The sequence below is a fragment of the Salvia splendens genome, chromosome 13 (genome assembly GCF_004379255.2).
Source record: "Salvia splendens isolate huo1 chromosome 13, SspV2, whole genome shotgun sequence".
Lineage (NCBI taxonomy): Eukaryota > Viridiplantae > Streptophyta > Magnoliopsida > Lamiales > Lamiaceae > Salvia > Salvia splendens.
Window position 1 is genome coordinate 412,372 of NC_056044.1, and position 21,074 is coordinate 433,445.

The 21,074-nt window shown below is 35.2% G+C and overlaps 2 protein-coding genes and 1 pseudogene across 3 annotated transcripts; 2 read left to right on the forward strand and 1 right to left on the reverse strand.

Moving 5' to 3' along the window:
* Positions 1-8,833: 8,833 nt before the first annotated feature.
* On the reverse strand, positions 8,834-10,402 carry LOC121760210. Its single transcript, XM_042155855.1, has 2 exons — positions 10,200-10,402; positions 8,834-9,442 (listed from the first exon to the last, which is right to left on the reverse strand). Exons 1-2 carry the CDS (start codon positions 10,309-10,311, stop codon positions 8,940-8,942), a joined length of 615 nt encoding a protein of 204 aa, XP_042011789.1. The 5' UTR covers positions 10,312-10,402; the 3' UTR covers positions 8,834-8,939.
* A 2,010-nt stretch (positions 10,403-12,412) lies between these two features.
* On the forward strand, positions 12,413-15,111 carry LOC121762170 (annotated as a pseudogene).
* A 1,382-nt stretch (positions 15,112-16,493) lies between these two features.
* LOC121762450 (UDP-rhamnose/UDP-galactose transporter 6-like) lies at positions 16,494-20,494 on the forward strand. 2 transcript variants are annotated; one of them, XM_042158331.1, is made up of 6 exons: positions 16,494-16,706; positions 17,403-17,661; positions 18,215-18,399; positions 18,887-19,087; positions 19,406-19,567; positions 19,742-20,494. In XM_042158331.1, the coding sequence occupies exons 2-6, from the start codon at positions 17,532-17,534 to the stop codon at positions 20,069-20,071; spliced, it is 1,008 nt and encodes a 335-aa protein (XP_042014265.1). In that variant the 5' UTR covers positions 16,494-16,706; positions 17,403-17,531; the 3' UTR covers positions 20,072-20,494. The 2 variants fall into 2 exon arrangements, with proteins under 2 accessions (XP_042014265.1, XP_042014264.1); XM_042158330.1 differs by having other exon boundaries at positions 17,414-17,661.
* The last annotated feature ends 580 nt before the right edge of the window (positions 20,495-21,074 follow it).

The window sequence follows — 21,074 nt, forward strand, 5'->3', positions numbered from 1 at the left end:
TTCCATCAAGAAGCTTTACATGACTCAGTCTATCAAAACCTTCTTTAAAATCGATTTTGGTAAGATTCGGGGTATTACCAAGTTGAACGGTGCATCTAGTTCCCAACTCGTGGATCGTCAAAGAAATAAGGTTAATCACATCGTGAATTACAAGAGACCTAGCTCTCAAGAGGTAAAACAAGTTCAGATGCTTCAGATTCGAGAGGCCAACAATTGAGACATGTTCCAACTTGTAAGATAATCAAAGTGCCAAACGTTCAAGAGCAACACAATTGGAGACCAATAGTTCAAAGTCTTGATCGGTCATTTGGACGTGAGAGAGATACAAATCTTTAAGGCATTCAAGACCATGCGGTGAAATCGTATATGGAAGTCTAACAAATGGACTATCGTAATGCATTACTATATGAACTCTTTCAAGTTTCTTAGTCATGGCAAACTCGAACCACCTCTCAAAGTTGCCACCATCATGACCGAACATGTCGACCTCCAACTCTTTTACTTGGTTGTCTCTATATGAATTCAAGACACAATCAATCATGCTTACGTAATTTGAGTTTTTGTCAATCTCAAATCTATATTTTGGGAAGTTGATCACGTCGAGGTGAGTATGGACATGCCGCCAACTAGTTGAAAGTATGCTAGTTGAAGTAGCTTCTTTGATGGTTAGTCGAGAGATTATCAATAGCAAAATATCATTCGACAATTTGCTGATTCTATCTTGATGAACCATCTGCAATCACATATAATAACTACTCAATCCAATTAAAAATTAATATATCACACACAATAACAAGAAAAAAATGAGACTACAAATAACAAATAGGAATACTGTGAATAAATCTTCATGCAAGGAGTTGAGTAAAAGATACCTTGTGACTTGGTCTACTTTCCGACATAGGACACAATATTCAGTTATACGATCCTTGCCGGCAGCTCGAAGACGGCAACGACGGTAAAACGTGAGAGTCACCGTTCAAAATATTGTAAAAAAGGCGTTTAAGAGTAGTTCGAGCGATAGACTTTTATAGATGCATGATCTTTCACAACATGGAAACACAAATACAATCCTAATTTAGGTTTTCCTAAATCTCAAAGATATTTCCTTAAATAAAACACTAAAAGATTAAACTAATCTAATCAGAAAAAAATTCATTAATTAATTAATAAAATGAAAGGCAACTTAGAAAATAACTAGGAAGACGATATAAAGTAGACAAACCTAAATAAAGAAAAAAACATACAATTGCAAAACGAAGAATAAAATTCAAACAGATGATCACTCTTTTATTCGACATAATTAATATTCAAGTAACTATACTTATATTCCCTAATACTCTTATCTAAATTTAATATTTTATTTACTAATAAAATATCATATGCACATATACATATACAAATTAAAATATAAAATACTACTACATATATTTTATTCGATATAACTATAAGATGGGCCGGAAGGCGGGCTCACTAATCACTATTTTATTCAATATAACTAAACTCATTGTTCTTAACTAGCCTACATAACTAGGGCTGGAGAAAAATACCGAAATACCAAAATACGGCCTTATCGAACCGAAAAAATATCAAAAATATCGAATTTTTGGTATACCGTGACTTTCGGTACGGTATGATACCTTGCCGAAAAATTTCAGTAAGGTAACGGTATGGATTTTCAAATACCGCGGTATACCGCTGCATACCGAAATTCGGTATATACCGTAAACTAAGGTATATACCACAAAAATATAAACACAATTATATATAAAATATATTTTATATATTTTTAAATTATAAAATCTATTGTGAAATATAAATATAATTATGAATAAATTATATTTAATTTATTTTTAAAATTATAAAATATAAATAATATTCGAAAAACTCTAATTTTCTATTTTAATTGATGTTGAAAGTCAGGTATACCGAACTTCGGTATGGTATACCGAAAATGAGGTACGGTATCGGTATGGAAATTCGTCATACCGAAAATAAGGTATACCGAAGTTCGGTATACCGAAAACTTTGGTAAGGTAAAGGTATGATTTTTTCGCATACCGTATTTACGGTAAGGTATACAGTATGGTGGTTTCGGTAAGGTATACCGTACCTACCCACCTCTAAATAACTAGCTACTTTGGAGACTTCCTAGGGTAGCTAAGCTGACATGAAAAGCATGAGAGAGAGAGAGAGAGAGTTTAAAGCTGATTTTGGAGGCTCCATGTCAAAGAGTGAAAAGACATTGTACTAATTGCTTGCTATTGGCTATTATCCAATGGTCAAAAGTAGTAGACAGCTAAACTAAACAAAGGATAAAAGGATTATCAATTTGAAATCAGATTTTTGGGTTCCTAAATACACTAAGGCACGAAAATATGAGTAAAGAAAAGACTAAATGGCTGCTAAACACTTAACTATGCAAGAGAAACACCAAATCAACAAGTTAGCTACCTAAACATGCATTGAAAACGCCAAACTAAAAGCTGAAACATAAAGACTCATTGAAGAAGATAAAGAAAGCTTCATAACACATAAACATGGTGAAAGAACACTCAAGAACTGAGCTCATCAAACTCATGCAAAATCATACGAAAATAACACCCGACGAGGTGCCGAAAACACACAACACATGGCTGATTTTTTTGAAACTTTTCTAATTCCTTCTCCACGTTTTTTAACCATAAACTAACTAAGAAAAAGCTTGAGAAACTGGTTTAAAAGCTTGGAAAGAAATTTTAACTAAACAAGAACATAACTAACACTAGAACTAAACAACAAGCTAAAACCGGAAATCAAACAAGAACAAAACTTTAAAACACATTAAACACAAACACTTAGTAATTACTACTTGAAATGAGCTTTTAAAACAAGAACAACAATAACTAATAGTAAGAAATGTGCAAAAGAACTCCACCAGTTAAGACAAGCAACTAGAGAAAATAAACACTACAACTAAATTACTACTACTTCAACCCATGGTGAACAAAGATCTTGGCAGCTTTGAGTTTGAAATCTCTCTTCTTAAGGAAGAGAGAAAAGGTTTTCTAGATAAAGAGTAAACTAAACTAACTAAACTAAAGTGATAAGTGACTCGTTGTTCTTGGAAAGTTAAGTACTTTTAATACATATCTTCAATAAAAGATATTTCCCCTTCTTTTTTACTTTCCAAGGGCAGATATGGCGTGTGTAGCAAGTGGGATTTATCCTTAATAAGTGTGTGGAAGTGGTTTTAATCATTTTCCCGTCGGGTTCAAACTGGTCAGTCCAACAGCTTGGGCAGTTTGAGTCTTCTTTGCCCTATTCCTTCACATTCTTCCATTTCATGTCATTTTGCCATCTTTCTTGCATGTTTTCCTCTCCGTGCCTTCATTAAGCAGCTTCCGAACTTAATGATCCATTCCCTGCCAAAATAGCATCTTCTCATGCAAATATTCAACTAATAAGTGCGAAAAGTGATCAAATCCGAGAGACGAAAACTAACCTATCAAAATGCACTGCAGAATAGCATTGTGGATTATGAGGAAATGTACGAACACATTCCACAAGTTACATTACAATTTACACAGATCGAAACCAGCATTCCTCTCTTCTCCCTGAAGAATTACCTTGCCTTGCCTTGCCTTGCCGACGCCCAAGCCAAGATCTGATTTTGATTGAGTTTGGATGACGAATTCTCTGAAAGCCGCAACCCTAACTTACGTCCGGTACCAGAGGGGCGATCAGCTAGGGCATTTCCTGGCATGGATTTCCCTTGTCCCCGCCTTCATCAGCTTCGGCGGCTTCGTCTCCCACTTCATCTTCCGTCGCGAGCTCCAGGGCATGTTCTTCGCCATTGGCCTCCTCATCTCCAAAGTCGTAAACGAATTCATCAAGACCTCCGTCCAGCAGGCCGCATAATCTTCACCTAAACCCTAAACCTCATCAAGCAACAAGGCGGCGACTCCCCCCGGCAAATTTGGAAGGAGATTTGGAAGGAAATTTGAAAATCTAGAAGGAAATGAAACCGTGATTTTGAATTTCATAATGTACTTTCCAAAAATACTCTTGTCCTATTTTATATTATTAAAATAAATAATATTTGTTCCATTAAGATGTGTGGCTGAGATTTGTTCTCTAGTTATACACTTAACATTAGTTATATCTTGATCACTAACCTATATATATAAACTGATTGTTATTGGACATTTATTTTGATTCCTATGTAAATCATGGAATAGAGTTAGTGATAAATTTACATAAATTTTATATCCATAATTGGACATTTTATAGTTATATAATATCCACTCATATAATCAAATCTTCCCATCTCTATCTCTCTAAAACCAAACATTCCACAAATTAATCAGTCAAAAATCCAGAAATTCACCCTCAATCAAAAACCGAAATGAGCAAATATTTCCTCACACATTTGATGATGTGAAATTGGAAGAAAATGAAGAGGAATTACTAATTAAGAGTTGGAGAAAATGTGCATGCTTAATTCTAGTATCGAAAAGTGTGAAAGAAAAGGGGTGTGTATGTATAAGAAAGAGAGAAAACAAAAAATAATAGTACTCTTTTGTGAAACAGATTCTTGTAACATGAAAGTTGTGATAATGTTGTATCATATTCTTATAATGTGAAAGTTGTAAGTAACAATGTATTGTATTTTCATTGCAGAAAAATGAGATATCAACCAACATCATATGTGTGTGTGATACATGAATTAGTATAGTTGGATTATGAGAAGAAACAGATCGTTGACAGGTGAAAGTTGAAATTGTTGAGTGAATCCATTTTTGAGCGCATTATTGAAAAAAGATTATTGCATTTTAAGATTCAAATAAAAATCTAGGAAGATAATAGATGTAGATGAAGAGTTATATAGTTACTACTACGAATAGATAATATACTGGAACTGGAGTACTACTTTTTCTCCTAAAAACATGTGCCCAAAAGTTTTGCCTATTTCAATTTGACAGTGATAAACAGTACTACTACTTGCAAAAAATAGTAATAAATTAGCCTCGACATTAAACACTTGGCTATAAAAACGTATGATAAGAGATGCACACAATCGTTGTCCTCGCTCGTTACATAATTCTCTAGAATGAAAATGTGAATTTGTGTTGTCTTTAATTTCATAAGATTGATTACAAAAACCGAATGTGAAAACATAAAACAATTTAATAGGACTGAAATTCCACGATCCTTATAACACTACATTTTATAAAATTGTAGTTTTCCCATATATGTTTTTTTTTTATGTGCAATGTCTAAAAATAACATTCGCTGAACAGCCTGAACTCATATAAAACTTGGGTTATTTACGAAATTAATAGGGCGTAATCTATTAATTAAATGAATACGTAATTTTATTTATAGCTAATTGTTTATTTATTTCCAATTGTAATAATTCAAAGCTATCGATTGAATCCTTCACTTGAATAATGGGTAAAAATGTGGCAGAAAATGTTCCCGCAAATCAAATCTGAGTCAGTGTCGCACTAGTTGTCAAGAGTTGCAATATCAGAGCCTGAAGATATATATATATACTGAGCAAGCTGTACTTTTTTGTTTTAATAAATGTTTAGATTTAAAATTTCTTCTTTGCATAATAAATTCAATTACATTTAATATAAATCGGACATTGATATATAGTTCTACTTTTTACAAAACTTACAATGTTAACTTAAATCAGAGTTGACTAAATTAATAAATTTATCAATGTCAACAACAAATTACTTTAATATTACTAGTACTATTAAACTATGATTACTTGTATGAATTAATATGCGGAGTATTTGTTAAACGTAAAAATTTTACTATTTAATTTTAAATCTCAAGATTTTGGTTTTCAAGTGCTTTATATGCTTTAATTTTTGTAGATTCAATTGTTAACCGGAGTGATCCTTGACGCATGGCCATATTTTGAATATAATATATAATAGAAATATTTAAAAATAAATAGAATATACTCCCTCCGTTCCATAGTAGTGGGCGCATTTCTTTTCGGCACGGAGATTAAGAAAGTAGAGAGATGAAGAGATAATAAAGTAAGAGAGAGTAAAGTAAGTGAGAAGAAATGTGTTAACTTTTACTAAAAACGGAAATGACTCAACTACTATGGAACGTACCAAAATGACAAAATGACTCCACTACTATGGAACGGAGGGAGTATAAGAAAAGAGTAGAAAATTCTAGAAGAGAAAAAAGTAAGATGAAAACTTTAGAACAAATATATATGTGGTCTATATATATGCCTATTGTAAATATTTTGTAGCTGTTAAGTTTCGCAAGTTTAGATTTTCAGTTTTCAAATTCAAGTAATGATAAAATGATATATTAAATTAGTTTTCAAACTAATGGTGATGATAAACTTTGGAACAAATTCAGTTTCGCATAACAACTTCTGAGATTTGATCAAAAGGAGAATAAAGCATTAGCAAGACCGAACCGTTCAAAGTGAGGGCGGAGCGGTCCGATGGTGGAGTGGGCGGGGATGAGAGTGACGGGATTGTCCATTAGAAATTGGAGATTCAATTTTGTGATTCGGATTCGGATTCAGGTGATTAGGATATAAATTAGAGTTGATCAAAAGGAGATAAAGCATTAGCAAGACTGAGCCGTTCAAAGTGAGGGCGGGCGGAATGGTTCGATGGTAGAGTGAGCGGGGATGAGAGTGGCGGGATTGTCCATTAGAAATTGAGTATTCAATTTGGGATTAGGATTCGAGTGATTAGGATTTAGATTATGATTAGGGTTAAATAGATTTTAGTGTCTGTATATTATATGGGCAGGCCCATGCCCAGGCCCAATGTTTATTATGAAAAATAGATAAAAGCTTATGTGGCAATGATCTCTTCAAAATATTCATTACAATATTTTGTTTTTGATGAAATGATCATAGTAATAATTAGTTTGATATAAATAAATTGGGCATTTTAAGTTATAACATTAAATTTATTTACTTTAACATTAATATTTTCACTTCGAAGTTGCTATATTTTATTATTTCTATAGTCTAATTTATACTACTAGTAAAATTGAATTATTAATGATTTAATTAATGTATATGCTTATGTGGTATTCAGTATTCTAGATAAATAGTAGCAACACATAATCTAGAATAAGTTGTGAGATTATTTAGTTGGAGGGGGTTGTTAAAATATGGCCCCTTAATGTCTTCTCGAATGTCTCCCATGTCGATCAATATCTTCAAAGTATTAACTGTTGAATTCGGAATAAGTCCATAATAAAGAGGTAAAAAAATACCCCTTTTAACAAATACTACTATGAAGAAAATCAGTTATGCATACAAAGAAAAATACTACATCCGTCTCACATTAAGTGTCACATTTAGTGTGTGCACGAGTTTTAAGAAATGTAAAGAAAAGTGTGTTGAATAAGTTAGTGGATTATGTGACCCACTTATATATATTAGTTTTATAATAAAATGTGAGTAGAATTGGTTAGTGGAATGTGAAGTCTATTTACCATTTATGGTAAAAGTGAAATGTGACTCTTATTGTGGGACGGACCGAAATAGCAAAATGTGACACTTTGATACGATCATAGGAGCCGTGCATCAAACATTTCAGCCGCAGTGGGATTCCAAGGGTACTTGACCTATTGAAATGATGTCTAAACGATCTTCAAAGGCCACCAATGTGTTCATCTTCGAAAGAGGGTCGCGTGAGTATATTGCACGCCTCGATCGGAGTTCGGTGGAGAGAGTTATGGCCGATTTACAAAAGCCGTGCAGAAGAGATAGCGAGTCCAGAGAAAACACCCGACCAGGTGATTTTGAGGTACAAAACACCCGACCGGGTGTTTTCATGCTGAGCACAATTGGAGTCCAGGAGGTTCACCCGGCCGGGTGAATTAACTTCGCGAAAACACCCGACCGGGTGATTTTAATGTTTTAGACGATTTTCACTTATTTTGGGCTCTTTTCTTGGGTTTCCAATCCTAGCTATAAATACCATTTGTGAGACATTTATTTGCAGACTTTGATGAATGATATTTTGAAGACTCCTTTGAGAGCATCTCCCTTGTCAGATTTTTATCCAAATTCCTACATGTAGGTTGCTTGGTTTATGTTCATTAGACTAGATCGAGTATATGTATGCATTTATGGTAGTGTAGTCATGAATGTGGAGCCAATAGAGTATTTGCTTTGGGTGAAAGTAGCCTAGGGCTGCCACATCTTCTTGTGGGAGGTCATAGGTCCCCAAAGAGGATTCTTCCTTCATTACACTTTCTTCTCATCTCTTTTGTCTACATCCAAATCCATTTTGAGTCTAGTTTTTTAGGCTAGGCTCTTTATCTTTATCTTTAAAAACTAAAAATTGAAATCAAACACTATTTTAGGTATTTCTTGGGCACATGAAAGGATTCCCTCACAAGAAACCTTATCACACTTATTGTGGGACGAAGGTAGTACTAGTGAAAGTCTCAACTGCATTTCAGATTCTTTTGGGACTACATGAACTCATTCTATACTCGGAGCTGTAAGTTGTATCCTTCGATTCCAATAAATAATACTCCCTCCGTTCCAAGAAAGATGACCCCTTCCTTGGACGGCACGGGAATTTATGCTGCTTTATTTTGTGTGTAATGTAGAGAGACTAAAGTAAGAGAGAGGAATAAAGTAGAGAGAAAGGTGTTTCAATTTTTAGTAATAGGTCATCTTGATTGAGACAAAACAAAAAGGAAAGTGAGTCGGTCATCTCCGGTGGGAGGATACTATCAACCTCAGGCCCATTATCAAACTCACAAGCAAACAGATATTCTTATGTGATCAATTCTAGTTAGTGGATACTACTATACTAGTATGGGGCACATAGTAAAATGTATGTGACATATGATATACATCAGAAATAAATTAGTGAAATCGAGAATTTTTTTTTAATCTTGATATGATATTGATAGCAAAATCAAACAATACGTCAAAAGATTCAAGCTTTCCTAGTAGTCCTCCTAACTTTCCTCTCAGTAATCCCCACAGGCTTCTCCATACTCAGAGCAGCAGCCATTGGGATTGGAGGCTTAGTGCTCCTCAGCGAATACCTCGGGGTCCGCGCCTCCCCGCCTCTCTGCCACCGGCTGTCGAACTTGGTGGACTCCACCCTCTTCTTTGCAGACTCAACTCTAACACCAAGGTCATAGGCAGGCTTCTTCTCATACCCCTCAACTTCACCCTTTGCCTTTCTCTTGAAGAGCCTCTCATTTCTTCTTGCAGAGTACTCATCATACATCCTGCCCCTCTCAAACAGAGGGCTCCTTCGACCCCCAAGAGCACCTCCATCGTTGAACGAGGGGCTCTCTTTTGTTCCAAGCTCTTGGTGCACCATTTGTGCTAGGGCTCTTAGCTCACAAGAAATAGTGTGGTATTCGGGGCGAAGCCCGGACTGTTCCATGTCCAAGCTGCGGTTGGGAATCTGGGATTTTGAGAGTGAACCTGTTGTTTCAAAAGCAACCAGAAAGGAGTTGTATATAATTGGGGTTTTCCTATAAAATGCAATAAAAGAATCAAGAAAAAGGACATTGAGTTTAGGCAGAACCAAAATAAAATGATTCAGTTATGCACTTTTATTTGAAATCATCTCAGTATTTGCAGTTTTTATTCATGACGAGATGAACATTTCTTCTTTTGAACTTTTCCCCCTCATAACTATTGATCAAATCACACAGTTTCAGGGACAAATTCAAGAAAAAACGATCGTATCAATTCAATTAACCACACTCTCTCACAGAGCTAAATTAAAACCACAGCTTGGATCAGAAAAGGAATGTGTTTCTGACTTTCAAAATATTTGATTAATTGAGAGTTTCTCGAAAACATAAACCGATTCCCTTCTTATCAAACAATCGCACAAATTGATTACATACAAAACCTAAAAAGAGCATTCAATAAACAAAATCCACAAATTCTTCGAAAATCACCCAGTATCAGATAAATTCACGAAAAAAAAACGATCGTATCAAATAAATAACATCCCCACACTCATCGAGCTAAAACCACAGCTCGAATTGAAAAAAATTATGCGTTTGCCTTTCGAAAAATTCAGTATATTGAGTGATTTTCCAAAACCAAAACACAACAATAAACTCTTCAATAAACATAATCTCCTCTTAAACAATCGCACATATTGACTACACACAAACCTAAAAAGCATTCCAAAAAACGAAATTCAACAAATTCTTCAAAAAACAACCTGGCGGAGTGCGGGCGACGTAGTCGGCGGCGGGCTGCAGAGGCTTGCGCCGAGAACGGAGGCGAATCGGAGACCTTGCGAGTGGCGGTTTAGCGCTTGACCTCAACATCATCTTTGAAATGTTAAATCACAGCGAAAATTCAACGAATTCTTCAGAGAGAGAGATTGAGAAAGAGAGAGAGAATGGTGAGGGATTTATTTTATTTTTGCGTTTTTATATATTCGTCGGCAGTTTGAATTTTTAATTGGGGGGAGCGTTTCAACGGTCATTTTATTGATCAAGCGGCTGAGATTGATTCATTTTGAAACGGGCGGCGATTGTTACGTGCTTTAATTAGGGTTTAATTTGTTACTAATTGTAATTATTTGCAAATCCCAAGTTTATTACTGAATAAGTGAATAGTGTACACCTTGTAATTTAATCATTTTATATTTTATATCGCAAACTTTTCCTGAATGCGTAAGGCTAAACCTGCTGAATTTAGATTAAAAAAACTGTTGAATTTAGGGTCTCAATATTTTAAAACCGTCTATGTAACGCACTAACGCACAACAAATATTTATTTATTACATTTCAATATATTTACGGTCATAATCATTCAAAAATCATAAATTTGCATGTTTTATAATTTTAATATTATATATGTTCATTTTGATGGGTCTTATATAAATTAATCACCTGTTTATACCCCAAAAAAATTTAACTGAATAACCATACAACAGAAAATTATAATACACATAAACAAATTGTTAACAGTTTTTACATGAAAATAAAAATAAAAATGAAAATAAAAATAAAAATAAAATTGAACTGAATAACCATACAACAGAAAATTATACTCCACATAAACAAATTGCAAACAGTTTTTACTTGAAAAATAAAAATAAAAATAAATATAAAATTGAAAGGAATTTGACTACGTCTCTGCATCCGACATGAATCCGACCTTTTGCAAAATATCAAGTCAACTTTTCAGCAAATGCATATTTATTTCAGCAATTTATTTTCATAATAAAGTCAATAAGAGAATTCGATCATTTTCTTTGACATAAAATAATGGCAAAATTTCTAAAAGGTCTTCAAAAATTGTTATCACAATATACTTATAAATTGCTATCACAATATACTTCCTACGTTCATAAATAGACATTAAATCCTCTTATTTACCAAACAATGTATAATATTTTCTTATTAGTTTACAACTACATCACATAATTTTTAATTTACTAATTGTGAGACCGACGACAATAATGTTATTTATAAAATTAATCAATGCCGTGACATTGATCTTTGCACCGTTGATCCTCAGATTAGTTGAGTTTGTGACATACCATTAATTGGAAATTTTGATATTTGTATAAATAACTAAAACTATTAAATATCACCTCAAATTCAGTCGATGCATTTATAACAGTGTCTCAATATCAATATGCTTCTTTTCACCTCTAACGAATTAAGTATTGAGGAGTTTGTCGTGAATAGAAAGGTTTCTAAATTTTAGGACCTTACATGCATAGTCCTAAAATTTAGAAACTTTTTTATATGGAGTATTATAAATATATTTTGAAATTTGTGTTTGGTGCAATATTGAAGCAACAAAAACAACAAGAACTATATTAACACCACATTGAATTGTTTCCCATGCAATCGATATGGGACAAATCTCGCAGTTAGATTCATATCTTAAAATTCAAACTCAACTAATAATGAAGAGCCAAAAAATGACATGGGACAAATCTCTGATCTTGCAACTGATTTCATATCATAATATTTGACCCTTCTCAAGTGCCAAAAATGATGTGGGACAAATCCCATCCCTAGCTTGCAACAAGTTTTAGTCTATGACATGAGACACTCATTGAAGGCCAACAAGAACTTATAGGTCAACGTTCTCGTTGGTCACAGTTGGTCCTAGTAGTCCATCAACCTCAAAATATTGTTGATCTATATAAACTCCACATTTATAGTCCATACATGGGTTTCATGAAATTAAATTTGGACTCATTCCAACCTAATAGCAGAGTTCATGAAATTAATTTCTCATTGACCTTTTGCAAAGTGTCAATCTGCAAGCATGCAATCAATAAATTCAACCATCTAAACAACCACATGCACTGGTGGAACGTGCAATATCATCTTTCATTTTCATCTTCTTCTTCACACACAACACGCACTAAACCAAGCCAAAAACAAAACCTTGCCCTAATCCGGCATGGCTGCGAAGAAGGTGGCGATTATTGGAGCAGGAATAAGCGGCATTCTCTCTTGCAAGCATGCTCTCGAAAAGGGGCTTAATCCCGTTGTTTTCGAGGCAAGAAGCTGCGTTGGGGGAGTGTGGTGCAGCACCATAGACTCGACCAGGCTGCAGACTCCCAAGGAGTATTTCGAGTTTTCGGATTTTGCTTGGCCGGATTCTGTGGCGGAAGCGTTCCCGGATCACAACCAGGTGCTGGACTATGTTAGATCCTATGCTGTCCGTTTTGAGGTTGTTCCGAGGATCAGGTTCGGCTCCAAGGTTTCTTCTCTCGACTATTGTTTGTCGTCTGATGATGACGATGATGGTGGCGGTGGTGGTGGTGAGGCATTCTCATGTAAAGGGAAATGGAAGGTTGTTGTTGAGAATGTTTTGCAGCCTCTACAGCCACCTATGGTGCTAATTCTCTCTTTCTCTATGTGTGTTAATTATAGGGTGAAATTTTGTGATTTTTTCTAAATTGGAGGAACTTCAGTAATTGGAGTTTTATGTGTTTATGAATTGCAGTATGTAAAAGTTCAGTTATGGCATGTTTTTGTGTGTGTGTGTTTCTTTATATGTGAAAAAAAAATATTTTGTTTATTGGGGAAGCTCATTGATCTATCTATAAAGTCATCCATGAACACGAATATTTTTTGTGTTGATGAATTTTTTTGAAGGTGTATGAGATGGATTTTGTGATCCTTTGCATCGGCAAGTTCAGCGATGTCCCAAACATCCCCGATTTCGCCACAAGCTCGCGTGCCTTGTTCAACGGCGAGGTCCTTCACTCCATGAACTATGCTGCAATGGAAAAAATCCAAGCGGCAGAGTTCACGGAGAACAAGAGAGTAGTTGTTGTTGGCTTCCAAAAGTCGGCAGTCGACACTGCAGCTGAGATCGCCAAAAACAACGGTAATTAAGAACGCCCAAAATCAAACATTTTTTAGCAAAGGACCAATGTTTTAAACCCTTGCTTGTATTTTTTTTAGGTCCGAAGCATCCATGCACTCTGCTCTTTAGAAGAGTGCACTGGGTTAGTTCAGAAGATATGGTCAAATTCACATTCAGGAATTTAACCAGATTTTCTGAACTAATGGTTCATAAACCTGAAGAAGGGCTAATTCTATGGTTTTTAGCCATTATACTCTCGCCTTTGGTAACTATCCTCCAACTCTTTTTCACAAAAATTGTAGCTTATTTTTGGGATAAGTATTTTGATTTTTATTTCGAACTTTGGCTTATTTTTGAAAAACATATTCAATTTACCTTATCTTTAGAAAATTTGTCCGGAAAAAGTTTGGCAATATAAAAATGAATTGCCTCACAAAATTTTTATGTGGATTTCATGCAAAAAATTTTCTGCCAAGCATCGAAAATGACAATGTTGGACTAAAAAACATTTAAAATACGAATTCACATTTTCCCTTTTTCCTTTTGCACATTTTCCCTTTTTCCTTTTGCACATTTTCGTCACTGATTCACCTTGCTTTTATTATTGCTAGCAATTAGCATGGAATAGACGAAAGGTTAAATTCGGATTTTTATCTTTTTCATGAAAAATAATTTCACATAAAATCCACACGATAGTCAATTAAGTCGATTTATCCCATAATCGAAGTTTTCTTCAACTTCAAAACTTTAAAACAGACACAAGTTGGTCACATTTTTTCAAGAAAATGCTAAATTAAAGTTCGGGGAAAAAACTAGGAATCGTGACACTAACCCGTCCACGTATCCCACAGCGTTGGATCTTCTCGAAGCTCGTCGAATGCTACCTCCGATGGATCTACCCTCTCAACAAGTACAACATGGTCCCCGAGCACTCGTTCCTCAAGCAAATATACTCATGCATGTTCATGATTTTGCCTCGAGATTTCTACGGCCGAGTGAGGGAAGGGAGCCTCATCTTGAGGAAATCCAATGTGGTTGGATTCTACGAGAAGGGCCTCGTCCTCGATGGTGGGACGAGCCATTTGGAGACGGACGTTGTCATCTTTGCCACAGGGTATAAGAGTGACGAGAAGATCGCTGGGATCTTCTCGTCGCTCGAGTTCAAGAAATGCATCACTGGATCCTCAGCTCCCTTTTATAGGTAACCAACCGATTTGGCATTGTTACATGTTTTGGCTCTATTTTATGGGCCGGGCCGTTATTAAACTATAGCCCATTAAGTCCAAATTTTAAAATACAATGAACTTATAATTTATCTAATTTTTTCAAATTTCCTATATATTATTTATGTGACATAGTTACCTGTCACAAGATGTCACGATTTTATTTAGCACAATTCTTCAAAAATTATGTCACTACGAGGACATTTTGTAACAGGGAGTGCATACATCCTAGGATCCCGCAGCTCGCGATCATAGGATACTCGGAGAGCCCGGCAACGTTGTTCACGTTCGAGATGAGGAGCAAGTGGCTGGCGCATTTCCTAGCGGGGAAGGTTCCGGCTGCCTCCGGTGGCGGAGATGGAGGCGAACGTGAGGAGATGGGAGGCGAACGCGCGTCGCTACAGCCGCGAAAACTACAATAGGGCTTGCGTTGGTGTGATGTTGCAGCTGCATTGCAACGATGAGATATGTAGAGATATAGGGAGAAATCCAAAGAGGAAGAATTGGTTTTTTCCTGAAATGTTCTCTCCTTATCACCCTTCAGATTATGCAGATTTGTGAGTTGTTTTTAGTATTTTAATTTATTTTATTTTTTGGATGTTAGTTCTTGAATCAGTCGAATCAAGTTAGTACGTGGGCTTGTTCGAATTGTAGAAATGGTTAATTGCCTATTTAATTATGAAGAATGAGTTTGTCTAGCGCATTTTAAAATTTAAATGACAAATCATCGACTTTTAAAATTTCCAATTATCTCATTTAACTATTTTTTTTTTCAGTTTTTAGTTTTTAGTTCCTAAATGGAGTAGCATATTATTCAGACATCTCCATAGCCATAGTAATACACATTTGTGACACTATTTATCAACATGAGCAAATTATGAATTTTTAAAAATTCTGTGATTTGTCATTTGAAATTTAAAAGACACGCAAATCAAAAATTGACTAAACATGTAATTAATCCAATAATTAAATCACCATGAAATCATTGCTGTGATTTTAACGTTTCAAAGTTGTGTGACATATCATATTTATATACATGCAGATCTGTTTGAAAGTTATGTGAAAATTGTAGATCAAGACAACTGTATTATTTCAGGCAGTTAACGTAATATAGAAAAAGTTTTAAATTCATTCTATGTGTTTTTATGATATAAGATCCCATCATATCATAAATTTGCTAAACACATTACACGTAGTACTATTTAAAAAAAACGAAGAATAATCAATCTACATATTTAAATAGCGCGAGTACTTTTATGCTTGGTAATATCTAAATTCTTTCAATAAAGATATGATAATGATAAAAAAAATTACAAAATTAGTTAAATCGATAACTATCTTTAATCTATTACTATCATACCATCTATCAAAATTAATCAATTTCTGAAATGGGAGTGGAAATAAATTGATTACTAGTTTGGCACATAATCAAATCAATAATAGTAGTAGTATTATATATTGATTTGATGCATTTATAATCGGATTAATGGTCAAAACCAAAGCAGTTAGTGATTACTTAGTGGTCTAATTACGGTTCAACTCACCTAACTACATTAAATAGTTTCCTTATTTATTGCGCATAACAATAACATTAAATTATTTCTTAAGAAAAAGGTAAATGACCGATTTAAAGAAATACGTATAATAAAAGGTTTGCAAATAATAAGACTTTAGCTTAAGTTGTAATTACAGAATCGTTTATATTTATAAGTAATTATTTTCTTAATTATTGTAATAATAGTGTTTTGAAAGTAATACCAAAAAGAAATTCTGATCCAATTTTCATGAATGAAATGAATATTTTTTTAAAAAAATTGAATATAGATTTAACAGATCTGGAATATTATTAATTAAATTAGCATGATTTTTGGAGTAGAGAAGCAAAAGATGTCTTTAACTTGCATTTTTCATGTTCATATAATTCTGTGGTCAAACCCTAAAAACGCAAATCTCATTTTCCCCCAAATTAACATTCATTCACTCTGTACTTGGCTCAGTTTCTACTCTCATCAACACGCAGATACATACACCTATACGTACACTTGCATATATACATCACATGCAAACACGTTCGCCCATTATTAATTCAAGAGTCGTGAGGATCTGGTGGAGAGCTCAATTTCGCCCTTCTAATTCCGTTGCAGAATTCGAAAGGGGTAAATTTAGTTTTCCAATTTTTTAACTGCATTTTGATCCGTGGTGATTTTTCAAGTGATGCGGAGTTGGATTTTGCTTCCATTTCAGCTGAATTTGATGTTAGATCTGTGATTTTGGCATGTATTTGCGGGACTGAATGCGATCTGGGTGAATTTAAGGGTTTTGGGACGTTAGATCTGATGGTGGTGGCATTTGAATGAATTTGAATTGCGGGAAATGGCTGATGTTTTGTGCTTCATATCTGAATCTAGGCATCTGTGTTGAAGTTGAGAGTATAAATTCTTCTTGATTTGCTAATCGATTTAGGATAGTGTTACTAGTTTGGAGTTTAGATGGCGATTGATTTGGTGATCTGATTTATGTGATAAATGTCTCATCACTAAGATTTGGATTTAAAAAAAAAAATTCTGTTCCATTATTGTCTTATAAATTTCTAAATTGATCAAGTATGGAATTAAAAACTGCTGCATACAACCATGGCTATATTTTTCTTTTTGATGATACCAGTATAGTAGTAGTAGTAGTAGTGGTAGTAGAAAATGTGTCCAATTGGGTACTTATACTGTTTTTAGCTCAGAAAATTGTTTTCTGAGATTTATGTATGCTGGATCTGTTTACTTTGTTGAGCTTTTACATTGGGGTAATTATATCAATGAAATGTTTAATAATTGGCTTAAACCTTCTGACTGAAACAGTGGCCATACAGGATATTTAGTGGAAAGATCTTTGGTTGGATGCGGTGGTCTTGTTGCTACTTTATGGTCCTATCAGGGTAAATATCTGCCCCTTGCGAGACGAAGAAGGGAAATATAAAAGAAAACAAGATGCCACCAACAAGCAAAGATGATAAGAAGGCTGCAGTTGATGCAGCTGCATGGATGTTCAATGTAGTCACTTCAGTTGGGATCATAATCGTCAACAAAGCACTAATGGCTACTTACGGCTTCAGCTTTGGTATAATTTCAGTCATTTATCAAGAGCAATTATTTCCATTTTGCATTGGTTGGGCTTAACATGCACATTCGTGATCAAAATTGAACTATCGCTTGAGACATGCATATTCTCATGAACATTTGTTAATGATTTCTGTAGCTTATGTTCTTAGGATAATGATGTATGATTTCATGCCAGAAAGAACTATCGATTATTAACTTCTGTGGATTCCTTGGGTGTAAAAAGGAAGAGGAATATTCCTTCTTGCTACTGAATTTTATCAATACTCCTGCTCCAAAGCTACTTTTGTCTCTAATTTAGAAGTTATAGAAAATGTTATTCATCTTGATAATTTCAAACAAAAATTGCACTCTCTATGAAGAGACAAGTGATAAGCGGATAGCAACTATTTTTTTTGCCACCTATTAAAACAAGGAGGTGGTCTAGCTGAGCTATAACAATGATATTTTCTGGATATAATGGTGAATTTTATGGAAAATGCTTCAACTTTTCAGTTTCTGTTTATTGTGGTTCCATTATAATGCAAGGTACTTAACTAGTTCCACTTGTGCAGCAACAACTTTAACTGGTTTGCATTTTGCTACCACAACCTTGATGACGGTTGTTCTAAGATGGTTAGGTTACATTCAACCTTCTCATCTACCGTACTCGGAGCTTCTTAAGTTTATCTTCTTTGCAAATTTCTCCATTGTTGGGATGAATGTCAGCTTAATGTGGAATTCAGTGGGATTCTACCAGGTATTTATTTATTAATGAAATTCTTCCATGGGTGTGTATAATTGTCCTTAAGATTTATGAATACACCCTGACCAATTTTCTAGTTGAAAATAATTTTGATGCAAAGGACTAAATTACCCTGAATTCATCTCTTGATTCTGGCCACAATCTGCACCTGTTTCTGGTGGCAGTTGGGTGATCTTAGTGTATTTGTTTTTCTTCTCATTATGAGACAAAATTGATCTAGCTATTGGGTTGTTTGGGTCAAAGGGATGGTGGCTGGCAGAGAAGGAGTGATGAATCTGATGATGGTGGGGCTGTGGAGTTGAAAAGGGAGAGGAGATGAATTTGGGGTATTTTAATGTTTTGCTATTAAAAATAATTTCGGTACCTAGTAGTTCGGGTGTATCTGTGGATTATATGGACATGAATATGTCCACCCTTCATCCTTAGTGAAAATTTATCATTCACTAGATCACCAATTCTTGCTTCTCTTGCATACTTTCAGATCGCAAAACTGACTATGATACCCGTCTCCTGCTTGTTGGAAGTCGTGTTTGACAAGATCCGATATTCAAGAGACACAAAGCTCAGCATCTTGATTGTTCTCCTGGGTGTTGCAGTCTGCACAGTTACTGATGTGAGTGTTAATGCCAAAGGATTTGCTGCTGCATTTATTGCAGTCTGGAGTACAGCACTGCAACAGTATGTAAGTTTCATTTTATTCACTATCGTAATGCCATACTTTCTTTCTAAGTAGTATCATATTTCTTCTTAGATGTATGGATTTGAGCAAGAAAGTGACTACCTACATATACTTGGTTTGTGAAATCGTCACATTCTACTGCAACAGATATACTTTACTCTTAAATTGTAGTGAGTTACATGTCGAGTGAAATATGCCTTTGAGTGCTATAATATGCTTCCAGTTTTACAGAATGTCAATCTCTGGCTGTGCCGATAACTATTTTGTGCTCTTTTTGTTTGCATTATTTGACAATGATATGATTGTGATTTGTATTTGCAGTATGTTCATTACCTCCAAAGGAAGTATTCCCTTACTTCCTTCAATCTACTGGGCCACACGGCACCAGCCCAGGCTGGATCACTATTGTTGTTAGGCCCGTTTCTAGACTATTGGTTGACAAGCAAGAGAATTGATGAGTTTCAATTTCATCTTCCATCTCTTGTAAGTATCCCCACAGCCTTCTCCATTTGTTGTTTTTTATTGCTGTCAGTTTATTCCCTACCAACTTGCCATGAAAATTGCTGCATGTCTAAATCTCTTCGCCTCAGGGTGAAGGCCGTAATACATTGCCAAACTGAGTCACATACAATATAACCTTAATATTTTCCTTTTCAGGTGTTCTTGATCCTGTCATGTTCTATTGCAGTGGGAACGAATCTCAGCCAGTTCATCTGCATAGGCAGATTTACTGCCGTTTCATTCCAAGTCCTCGGCCACATGAAGACTATCCTTGTGCTGATCCTCGGCTTCCTATTCTTTGGGAAAGAGGGTCTGAACATACAAGTGGTGGTTGGCATGATCATTGCCGTCATTGGGATGGTCTGGTATGGCAATGCCTCATCAAAGCCCGGTGGCAAAGAACGACGCAGCCACTCAATTCCCAGAAACAGTCAGCAGAAGCGTGGAGGGTCGCCAGAATCTTCTGAAGCCGATGAAAAGGTGTAAGGCTCTCGAACAGTCTACATTTTTAGCACACGAAAAAAGGTTAGCTCACTCCGCGATTCTTTAATGGTCTGACTCTAGATACAGTGGAAACTCCAAAATTGGACCTTAGTAGAGTCTGCTCATACAAAAGCACAACTGAGGATTAAACAAGAACAGGAAATTTTGTATTTCTGATAAAATAGTGACATTAATTCCTCATAATTTATAGTGTCGTTTATATTTTTCTCATTTTGTCAGAAGGGGTGATTAGTTTACTGATGTTGTAAGGCCTATTGTGCATTATGTTTTCATGTAAAATTTGTATGAGTTTCACATTGTAATGTGTAAGAAACCAAGAGAGATTTTTTGCCCCTTTGATTGTATTTTGAGAATTCTTGATTGTTTTTTAAATATGCTGATATATTTACAGATAGTCGAATACTACTATATCTCAAATTATTATCAATGTTTCTGATGAATCCGCGAATTTCTGATGTTAGTAAATGCTGGTAGAGAATAAAGACTACGACACAAAGAATTTACGTGGTTCGATTTACTGAAGTAAATCTACGTCCACGGGAAGAAGGAAGGGCAAGATTGTATTGCTTGATCTGGGATTACAGCTTACAACACAGACTTGCTATATGATATTTTATCTCTAGAGAGCTTAACCCTTTTCTATCTGATCTAAGTTCTATTTATACATTGAACTAGGATCGTGGTTTGCAGCCCCACTAACAAGATCGTGGGTGAGCAATAACTGCTCAATAACTGCTTCGTACCACTAAATAGATCGTGGGTATAGTGGAGGTCGTGGAGGCCTTTCATGAGTCCACTAACTCCTAGTTCGGTCGAATGCTGAGACCGAACTGCTGGACTTTACCGATCAGCTCTTGCCGATCTGAGAGGAGAGCTTGACTGGTCGGCTTTTACCGAGCTGTAGGCTGAGTCCGAACTCTTTGGTCGTGCCGAACAGATACTCTTTCTTGGGCTCTGGGCTGATGGGCCGTCACTGTTATTGGGC